Source organism: Rattus norvegicus, chromosome 6, assembly GCF_036323735.1.
Source record: "Rattus norvegicus strain BN/NHsdMcwi chromosome 6, GRCr8, whole genome shotgun sequence".
NCBI lineage: Eukaryota > Metazoa > Chordata > Mammalia > Rodentia > Muridae > Rattus > Rattus norvegicus.
Genome location: NC_086024.1, coordinates 13,292,476 through 13,303,425, shown reverse-complemented (window position 1 = coordinate 13,303,425; position 10,950 = coordinate 13,292,476). Strand labels below are relative to the sequence as shown.

The 10,950-nt window shown below is 45.8% G+C and overlaps 1 protein-coding gene and 1 long non-coding RNA gene across 2 annotated transcripts; one reads left to right on the top strand and one right to left on the bottom strand.

The window, feature by feature from the left end:
• Positions 1-2,050: 2,050 nt before the first annotated feature.
• On the bottom strand, positions 2,051-7,766 carry LOC134479310 (uncharacterized). The gene is made up of 2 exons (XR_010052458.1): positions 3,043-7,766; positions 2,051-2,373 (listed from the first exon to the last, which is right to left on the bottom strand). It is a non-coding gene; the product is annotated as an uncharacterized LOC134479310 (long non-coding RNA).
• A 932-nt stretch (positions 7,767-8,698) lies between these two features.
• Positions 8,699-10,713, top strand: Kpna2l1 (karyopherin subunit alpha 2 like 1). Its single transcript, XM_056985572.2, has one exon. It carries the CDS (start codon positions 8,847-8,849, stop codon positions 10,434-10,436), a length of 1,590 nt encoding a protein of 529 aa, XP_056841552.1. The 5' UTR covers positions 8,699-8,846; the 3' UTR covers positions 10,437-10,713.
• Positions 10,714-10,950: the final 237 nt, after the last annotated feature.

The following is a 10,950-nucleotide window of genomic DNA, read 5'->3' as shown; positions in this document are numbered from 1 at the left end:
CATCCACTTGTAGTAGCAGAAACACACCATTGGCACCTGCCAATCATTCTGATAGAATGTTGTGGCAAGCACACAAGGGTATAATAGGTATTTTTCCCCTCCAGATTTAAAGGAAGCTGTCCTGGTATTGCTTGGCAAAGCAGGGGACCTTACATAGCAAATCATTTTCCCGAGCTGATGTCCTTTTGTCACCCAAATGTTTTCAAGGGACAAATGCTCTCTTTCTCCCATTCCTACCTACTTTCTCCTCTGCAACTGGTCAGGGCTGGAAGGAGGAGTTTAAGATCCCCGTGTACCAGAGATCACCACTGAATCACAGAGGAGAGGCTATAGGAATCTACAGTCTAGAAAAGACTTCAGCTCCAAATCCCACAGCCACCGTCTCCACTTCCCCACATCTTCCCATGAGCTCTACCTGATGAAGAGTTGTGTGTTTACTAAGAAAGCAAACATGCTCAGGAGAGAAAGTGGAGTCCCGAAGGCTCTGTTTCCCAGGACTTTGACCCGAATTTTCTGGAGAAAAAAACTCCCCAGAAGGTTGGTACTAATCATGTGGCTTTGGGGACAGTGCCACATTGATGAATCTGCCCACCTAGTAGCCCATACCTACCCACAGATTATAAATACCAAATGAAGCCACAGCCTGTGAGACCCGGACATGAGATGTCTCAGCAGGCATCTAGTCTGACTGAAGTAGGCAAGGGAGAGATTGCTAAGCCAACTCTCATCTAGAAAGCACAGGGCTGTTCTGGCTGAGTCCTCTCTGGAATCTAAGAGCAGAGGACATGGGTTGAAAAGAGCAAGACTCATTCGTTCAGGAAGCTGTGGCGGAGGCACGCCCTTCCTGCCCGGAGACTAACTGCCAACATCATTTGGCTCCAGGTAAGTTACTGGCACAGGAAGGAGCACTTCCTCCTGTTCAGCACCCTTCATGGAACAGAGAGATCTGCTGCCTGGCCTCTCCTGCCCTGCAGGCACACCACAGGGCTTTGAGGATCTGAGGATGTCCCTGGGGTTCAGCGCCCATCCAGTCTCCTTGCTGGAGACTTCTACCCACGGCGGCTTCCTCTTAGGATGCCACAACAAGCCTTCCGTCTGACACTGAACCGCGTTCTCATACCCTCTGCTTGCACGTCTCCATGTTGGAGACTGGCAGCTGCATGCTCAACCCAGGTGATCACGGCTCGCACCTCCCCCAAGCGTCTCTGCCCTGTTCTGAAGCTCTAGATTACTGAGCAATAAGCACTAGAGGAAGATGAGGCTCCTGTCTGCTGTTAGCAAGGGCGTTCTGTTTAACTGTACTCCATAGCTGCTCCCAGGTGGGGGAGAGCAGAGCTAGTTTTCCACTGCCTTTCCTTCTTAGTGTTCACTGTGTCCTCTTAACTCTTGGGAACATGTCGAGACAAAGTTTCTTCTGTGAGACAGTTGAAGACAATGTATCCACCCAGTAATAGCGCCAAGAGAGTCCAGAAAACTGTGACAACGTTCCAATTTCCAAAGTGGTGATAGTCTCCCGATTTTCATCCTGGGGCTCTTTTGAAGTATTTTCCGTATTCTTTTTCCCCCTGATGTGGAAACTAAACCTTAAAGTGCCCACTGTGTGACAGGGATGAAGCAGGCCACTAGCCCTGTCTCTCACAGCCCACCCACACAAGCCATCTGTCAAAGCACACCAAAATAGCTTCACAGACTCCAGCTCTTGCACCTTCCCTCCTGCCTGGCACTCGTTTGAACTGCCCTCCCCCGGTTCTCTGCTTAATGAAATTTAATCATCCTTTAATCCTGAGCTCAACTGGCTTCTATAGTGCCTTCCTGATTATTGCAGCAGGAAGTCATTTGTCTTGCTCAGGATACAAGTTTATATATATAAAAGAGCAACTGCGACTTCACTGCGCTCTGCCTCCCAGATGAGTGTTCTGCAGGTGAATTTTATCTCCCCGGGTAAACTGTGAGCCTGAAGGAGACATAAGTGTTCCACACATCTTAATTTTCCCTCTCATCCTGCATATGATAAAAACTCGATAGTTTGAGTCAGTAAATGAAACATGTAGGGGAGAAACGGCTTCTTCAAAATTACACAATGTTGAAACTTGAATTTACAACTCCCAGACTGATCTCTACGTTCTTTCTTCCAAGCCACATCGACAATGCAGTTGCCACTTCCGTTAGCCTCCCAGGAGACCCCAGCACGGCTGAACATAGGCTGTTTTACATAGCAGAACTTAACTCGGGGTGGACTGCACTATTGAAAAGAGTAGTTGGAATGGGTGGGTGGGCTCGAACAGCTGAACTTCCTGTGTTGTTGGCCGCCATGACAAGAGTAAGCCTCCCAAGGTTGCTTCCTCCTTTAATGCGCTTCAGTTGGCTGTCAGCCTGAGGAGGGTGAGATGACACAGAGTGTCAATAAAGTGCCTTCAGGGGCAACAAGACTATAAGGAAAGAGTGGACCAGCATTGTCCTCTTTAAATCTGCTAGCCGATTTTATAAGCTCTGCCTTCTCTTGCCCGGTTTGATGATGTGGCTACAGAAATACCATCTGTACCTTCAGGGAACACCAGGTCGCTGCAAATAATTTAAGTAAAAATATCTTGAATTTACAAACTAATTTTTCTCACTGCTTTTTGTTTTAGCTGACAAGTTAAATGAAGGGGTGTGGAGGGGACTGTGCTATCTTTGTATAAAGATACTGTGCTATTATGCACTGACTCAGTGTCCTATATAATAAACCAACCTGTGGACTAAGGGTAATAAAATGGAGATAAGTAAACATTCCAGGTACATCTCAGCTGGTCGCTTGGGGTGGCACAGGAGTCTGAGGTGCCCAGGGAGTTTCTCAAGTAGGGATGACATTTCAATCGCCTGCTTTCAAAGAAGGCTAAGTGTGTGCTTAACTGCAAAGGCTTTGTCTGGCTGAGCAGAGACACACACAATTTGTTCAAAACAACGGAGAAGACTGATCCTTTTCTCAGCCCCTGTACTTACCAACCTAATTGTAAATAAATAATAAATATGTATTTCAAGAATTTGGGTTTGAAGCAATACCTTATCAGCCTAAGAAGACAGATGTCTTGGTCCAGTCTTGTTTATCTGTGTCTGTTTGCCTATTAAAACAAAACAAAACAAAAATAAAACAAAACAAAAAGCCACTCCCTGGACAGTAGCACAAAGCACAGTAGGACCCGGAAGTCTCAACCCAGTCTCATATCCCACATATTAACGTCACATTGCATCTTGTGTGCCGTGCATCTCGTGTGTTTATTTATTGATGACAGTTGTTTGCATTCCTTAAATACCTTCCTCATCCAAACTTAAGTATCAGGAGGTTAGCGTCAACATTTGCAAGATGGTGTTTCTCCAAAGTGTAGAAAGGATCCAATAAACCAAACGAAGCCCCAAGCCTTCTCGTCAGCTGCTGTGGTTGGTGCAACCATGCGAAATCTTAAATTGTTCCTTTAGCAGACCACTGTGACAAAGGAAGAAGCACCAGGCAGGAGGAAACATTGGCTTTACCAAGTGAAGACAGGCTGGCCAGCTCCAATCTCCCTAACCACTCCCTGGGAATACTTTGGCCTACAGCACTGATTCTGTTTGCCTCTGATACTTGTTGGTATGATGTATTTATAACTCCAAAGCACGGAGCATAACTTAAGGATAAAGTAGAAGGTCTTTGTATGTTCGAAAATCACTTCTTTCAAAGTCCAAGGACTCTTTGGTTTTCACATTGGACAACGTGAAAACCATTCCTGACGGCACAATACGTACGTGTCACCTTTTCACAGAACGTGACTGTTCAGTCTCCCTTCTATGATACCTCATCTTCCATCCCCACATAATTTCTGAGGCTCTTCTGGATCCTTTCTGGGTTTTTATGAACTCCTCGCTACGTTTTGTTGCTAGAAAAGTAGGTAAGTGTGCATGCTGTAGACTGTCGTGATCCTGGTCTTCACATCACTGCTGACATAAATCTCTACCTTCTCTCATCGATCTGAGTCTTAACCCAAATACTCCTGTGTCGCGGGATGCTTCTTATTTCAAAACCAAAACGTAATACTGAACAAACATCCAGCTGGCTCTGTCCTTCGAAAAGCCTCATCTACTGCGTCCTTCTCCTCCTGCATCTGGCCTTCTGTGTATGATACACTTGCAACAAAAACAAATGAGCAAAACAAAACATACCGTTCCTTTCTTGATGTAAAGAGTAAACAACAAAGTCTCCTGATAGCCCTGACGTCGATGTCCCTCTAACCTAGTTCAGCTGCTTCGCTCCATCCTCACTCTTCTACAGCCTGTTAAAGTGTCTCCACCCCTCTACATCATCCACATACGTTTAAATTCGAGAAACACCAACCCCTCCCCAGGTAAAGTGTAACTGCAAGGAGGGATGCCAGGGAGGGATGGATAGGTCTCTTAAGCGATATAAATTTTAGCAATTAACAGTGTCTTCATGGGAAGAACTTAAATACACAATTTTGACATTTCGTACTTCACAAATACCAGTTGTAAGATTTGCATTTAGCAGGAATTAATTACTCTGAAAGCAGGCCCTACATGACTTACCATGGTACCTTGTGCATTGGAAGCACATAATACAGTCCTAGTGGTCTCTACTCTGATAACTACATGAAAAACGTCCCTCTGTCTAGCAGGTTGTACTTTAGTAGATGACTGATGGGGGAAGCTTGGATAATGTTATGGATGTTTTTAACGAATGAATGGAAATCATGCGGTGGACTTAGAGGGAATAAGACAGAGCATATATTCCTAGGTCTTTGGGGACTAGTAGTGATCTAGATGGTCTGTGGACTGGTGTTCTGTAAAAGTCATTTAAACTTACACTGGAATAGACTTAATTACGTTTTTGAATTCTAGAAATAACTACTTTTATGTTCTTTAATGGATCTCTGTAAATACAGAATTTTCATTAAGAAAAAACTTAAGGCTGGGCAGTGGTGGCTCATGCCTTTAATGCCAACACTCAGGAAGTAGAGACAGGCAGATCTCTATGGGTCTGAGGCCAACCTGGTCTACAGTGTGAGTTCCAGGACATCTACATGGTAAAACTCTGTCTCAAAAAGGCATCCCCGCCCCACCACAAAAAAAGAAAGAAAAAATTTAAACAGAAAAGAAAATTGGCAGCAGCAGGTGTGCAGCAGCAGGTGTGCAGCAGCAGGTGTGCAGAAGCAGGTGTGCAGTAGCAGGTGTGCAGCAGCAGGTGTGCAGCAGCAGGTGTGCAGCAGCAGGTGTGCAGCAGCAGGTGTGCAGCAGCAGGTGTGCAGAAGCAGGTGTGCAGCAGCAGGTGTGCAGCAGCAGGTGTGCAGCAGCAGGTGTGCAGCAGCAGGTGTGCAGCAGCAGGTGTGCAGAAGCAGGTGTGCAGCAGCAGGTGTGCAGCAGCAGGTGTGCAGCAGGGTCTTGGAGCTCAGGAGAAAGTGACCAGTTGTACACAACTTTAGTGTAGTCTGCAGCATCATCATTGGTCCAAAACTCATAAAGACAAATTCCCCCTGAGCTTTGTCTTCAGACTCCTAGCGATAGGTACAATGTAAGTAGTGTTGTACGGAGATTCTCAGCTAAGGATCGGGCCTCACACTACACTAAGAGGAAGTTCAGAAGAACAGACATTGACACAAGCATCCGAGGTCTGTTGATTCTAGTATTCTAAAATATGTAACTGGTCACTGACTAGACAAGATTCGCAACCCACTTTGGAAGAATAAGTCAAATATACTGTTCTGTTTTTCTACCTTAAATGTCTGTGCTGGGTGACAAGCTTCTGTATTAATGGCTAATTTCAGAGGCCTTAGGACATATGACCTACACATGAGTAAGCGGGAAGTCCAACATGTCAAAGGCCCCTTACTGCTAACGAGAAACCCATTGAAATGGAGGAATAAATAAAAACAACTGTCCTTCCCACATGATTTGATTTCTTAAGGAATTTGAAGAAACACAGACATGTGACCTGTGGTTTGAGAAATGTGCGAATAAACTCCTCCAACACATTTGGATTCAAACTTGGCCTACAGCAGTGTGCAGTTTCTGTTTCAAGGATGGCTTGTGGAAGGACTCATATGCATCTGTCTCCTGCTGTGCCTCCAAGAGTCAGCCTACTCCCCTGTTCAGCCGCACTGTCTCAGGGCCGCCTGCAGGGAGCCCACTGCCCTCAGTCCCAAGCTCGTGGATGTCTGCTCCCAGACTTTGGTTTAGGACAATTCATACCTTATACAAATTCCTCCAGGGATGCTCAGAGATTTCCCTTTGCTGTTTAGAAACAGGAAGACTTTATTAATTTAAATAAAATGCATACACATCGCATATTGTTTAAACTGAGAAGGCCCCAGTAAGGCTCATGTATTTGAATATTTAGTTCCCAGTTGGTGAAGTGTTTAGGAAGGATGAGGAGGTGTGGCCTAGTTAGAAGAGGTGTATCTCTGAGGGTGGGCTATGAGGTTTCGAAGCCCATGCCAGTCCTCCCCCTCTCTCCCCCTGACTTCCCACCTCTCTCCTTGTGAATGATGTAAGCTCTCAGCTCCTCCTCCGCTACTATGGCTGCTGGCTTGCTGCCGTGTTCTTTGCCATGATGATGATGGACTAACCCTCTGCACTGTAAGCCAGCCCCCGGTTAAATGTTTTCTTCAATAAGTCACCTTGGTCATAATGTGTCTTCACACCAGTGGCACAGTGACTAAGACACATAGTGTCCTCCAAGAGATTTAGAGACATCCATCAACTTTTTAAAGCCAAAGAAGGTTCTGGAAAGACAGCCGAGAAAGAAGCAGAGTTTGACATTCTATTAGCACCCTTCACAAAAAGAGTAATCCGATAAGAAAGCTAACATACTTGGCAATGTTTGTGATAAGGATACAGCTCATAGGACTAGAGAGAGCGCTTAGCAGTCAAGAGAGCTTGCATCTCTTGTAGAGGACCAGTGTCAGTTCCCAGTACTCATATGGGGTTGGGGGATAACCGTCACCTGGAACTCCAGCTCTAGGGGATCTGATGCATTCTGACCTCCATGAGCACCCACGCGTATGTACACACACAGAGATACCCATGAATGCATAATAAAACAAGTCATATATAGTCATGAACACTAGCATAAACTTTAAAATATTAGCAGAAGGGGGGATCAGGGACTTGCATGCTGTCGGTCCTGTGCAGGAAGAAGCAGAGTGGAGCAGGATGAGTCTACTGGCGCTAGACACAGGAAAGGCCCCAAGTAGCCCAGACAGTCACTGGGGAACACAGCAACCAACATGATAGCAGCTCCCAGTCTGGTGAGAATATGAAGCCCACCGTGAGGATGGAGCGGTAAAGCAGTCTATTCCCTGAGAACTCTTGAGACTGAAGGGCCAGTGCTCCTCACTAGGGAAGCGGAAGTAAAGTCAAGCTGGACTGTGTCAGCAGAGGTGAAGGAAGAGAATCCAGGCTGCAGAACTGAGCCAGGAAACCTCGGATGCAGGAACCCAGTGAGGCCAGCTTTTCTGACTGCTGAGCTATGCCTTTCAACTAAAGCACGTCTTCTGAAAAGAGTTCAAGAAAACAAGGTTTACGTAGAAAGAACAGCAGAAGAAAGATCAAGGTCGCGTTGTATAAAAAGCTAATTCATAAAAAGAGAACAAGGGGCTAAAATAAGGCTACGCCCCAACCACGATCTAAACTGTAACCTGCACTGGAGAAGGGAAGCGAAAGGCGCTGGGAATATTACACACACATGAAAAGGAGAGTATAAATCACAACTTTAAAACTTACAAAGGGGGTTGGGGATTTAGCTCAGTGGTAGAGCAAAGGCCCTGGGTTCGGTCCCCAGCTCCGAAAAAAAAAGAAAAAAAAAAAGCAGGCTGGAAAGATAACTTAAGGTTTAAGGGCACTTGCTGTTCTCCTAAAGGACCCAGCCCCAATACCCATGTCGGACAGCTCACAACCACCTGTAACTTCAGCTTTAAGGGACTGGACACCCTCATCTTGCCTCTGCCCACATGTGGAATAACCCCATGCAGACACTCACACATATACACGAATAATAATTAAGTTAGAGGAAGTGTGTCACTGTGGGGGTGGGCTTGGAGACTCTTCTAGCTGCCAAGAAGCTAGTCTTCTGTCTGCCTTTGGATGAAGATGTAGAACTCTCAGCTCATTCAGCCCCATGCCTGCCTGGACGCTGTCATGTTCCCAACTGGATGATACTGGACTGAACCTCTGAACCTGTAAGCCAGCCCCAATTAACTGTTGTTCTTATAAGAGCTGCCTTGGTCATGGTGTCTGTTCACAGAACTAAAAATCGAACTAAGCCAGAAGTTGGTACCAGGAGTGGGGAGTGCTCCCACCAGGGGCCACAACAAACATTCCATTGTACTGGAAGATCAGACTTCCCCCTGGTCCTTTTGGGCTTCTAATGCCCTTAAACTAAGAAAGTAGTAACAGGGGCTGGAGAGATGGTGCAGGGGTTAAGAGCAATGACTGCTCTCCCAGAGGTCCTGAGTTCAATTCCCAGCAACCACATGGTGGCTCACAACCATCTGTAATGGGATCTGATGTCCTCTTCTGGTGTGTCTTAAGACAATGACTGTGTATTTACATAAAAAAACAAAACAAATAAATATTTCTTTAAAAAAAAAAGAAAGGAGTAACAGTGTTAGGAGGGGTGATAGATCCAGATTACTATGGGGAAATTGGATTGCCTTTCCACAATGGAGGTAAGAAGAGTTATGTCGACACAAAGTCTGAGGGCTGAGGGCTAGTGGACGTTTCGACAGCCGCCGACCCGCAGCTTGAGAGCCCTGCACCGACTTTCGTGGAAGTCTGAACCGGCTGTGCAGCTTTCCTTCCTCCTTGTTCCTGCAGCAACCATGTCCACCAATGAGAATGCTAACTCAACAGCTGCCCGGCTTAACAGATTCAAGAACAAGGGGAAAGACAGTACAGAAATGCGGCGCCGCCGAATAGAGGTTAATGTGGAACTTAGGAAAGCTAAAAAAGATGACCAGATGCTGAAAAGGAGGAACGTCAGCTCATTCCCTGATGACGCTACTTCTCCACTACAGGAAAACCGAAACAACCAGGGTACTGTAAATTGGTCTGTTGAGGACATTGTTAAAGGCATAAACAGTAACAATTTGGAAAGCCAGCTCCAAGCTACTCAAGCTGCTCGGAAACTGCTTTCAAGAGAGAAGCAGCCTCCTATAGACAACATCATCCGGGCTGGTTTGATCCCAAAATTTGTGTCCTTCTTGGGCAAAACGGATTGTAGTCCCATTCAGTTTGAATCTGCTTGGGCGCTCACCAACATTGCTTCTGGAACATCCGAACAGACCAAAGCTGTGGTGGATGGAGGTGCTATCCCAGCATTTATTTCTCTCTTGGCGTCGCCCCATGCTCACATCAGCGAGCAAGCTGTGTGGGCTCTTGGAAACATTGCAGGTGATGGCTCAGTTTTCCGAGACTTGGTTATCAAACATGGTGCAATTGACCCACTGTTGGCACTTCTCGCAGTTCCTGATCTGTCATCCTTGGCATGTGGTTACTTGCGGAATCTTACCTGGACACTTTCAAACCTCTGTCGGAACAAGAATCCTGCACCCCCCTTAGATGCTGTTGAGCAGATCCTTCCTACTCTAGTTCGACTCCTACACCACAACGATCCAGAAGTATTAGCAGACTCCTGCTGGGCCATTTCCTATCTGACTGATGGGCCGAATGAGCGCATCGAGATGGTTGTGAAGAAGGGAGTTGTTCCCCAACTTGTGAAGCTTCTAGGAGCTACTGAACTGCCCATTGTGACGCCGGCACTGAGAGCCATAGGGAATATTGTCACCGGAACAGATGAACAGACTCAGAAAGTGATCGATGCAGGGGCACTTGCAGTCTTTCCCAGCCTGCTGACAAACCCCAAAACTAATATTCAGAAGGAGGCCACATGGACAATGTCGAACATTACCGCCGGGCGCCAGGACCAGATACAGCAAGTGGTGAATCACGGCCTCGTCCCATTTCTCATTGGTGTCCTCTCTAAGGCAGACTTTAAGACACAGAAGGAAGCCGCATGGGCTATAACCAACTACACCAGCGGCGGGACTGTTGAACAGATTGTGTATCTGGTTCATTGTGGAATAATAGAACCCTTGATGAACCTCTTGAGTGCAAAAGATACCAAAATTATTCAGGTTATTCTTGATGCTATTTCAAATATCTTTCAGGCTGCAGAGAAACTAGGTGAGACAGAAAAACTCAGTATAATGATTGAAGAGTGTGGAGGCTTGGATAAAATTGAAGCCCTACAGAGCCATGAGAACGAGTCTGTGTACAAGGCCTCGTTGAACCTAATTGAGAAGTACTTCTCAGTGGAGGAAGAGGAAGATCAAAATGTGGTGCCAGAAACTACCTCTGAAGGCTTCGCCTTCCAAGTTCAGGATGGAGCTCCCGGGACCTTTAACTTCTAATGTCCAGCCAAAGCACAAAGTTGTTAGCTATGTGCTGTGCTGTGCTGTGTTCTCATAAATTTGTCTTACTGTTTCTCTACTAAGAACTCTTTTTAAATGTGGTTTGTTATTGTAGCACTTTTTACAAAAGAAACTATACTTGAACAGTTATAAACTGTACATACTCTATGAAGCTGTCCTCTGAGTTTATTTCTATGTGGAATTTCGTACCCTGTCGTGTCCTGTAAATAAAGATTTAAGTTCCATTCTTCTTTAAAAAAAAAAAAAAAAAGAAGAGTTATGTCTGGAGTGCAGGAGATTCCTTAGGGCGTCTCTTAGTACTACCATGTCCTGTGATTAATGTCAATGGGAAACTACAACAGCCTAATCCAGGCAGGATGACAAAGGGCTTAGACCCATCAGGAATGAACGTATGGGTCACTCCTCCAGGAAAAGAACGAAAACGTGCTGAGGTGCTTAAGGCCACATGACCAGTTGTAGAAACGAGGATTATAAAGTGGTATGAATGCCTCTG

Bases quoted from the DNA above. Each gene is read 5' to 3' on its own strand.
- Kpna2l1 (XM_056985572.2), top strand. From the start codon at position 8,847: ATGTCCACCAATGAGAATGCTAACTCAACAGCTGCCCGGCTTAACAGA.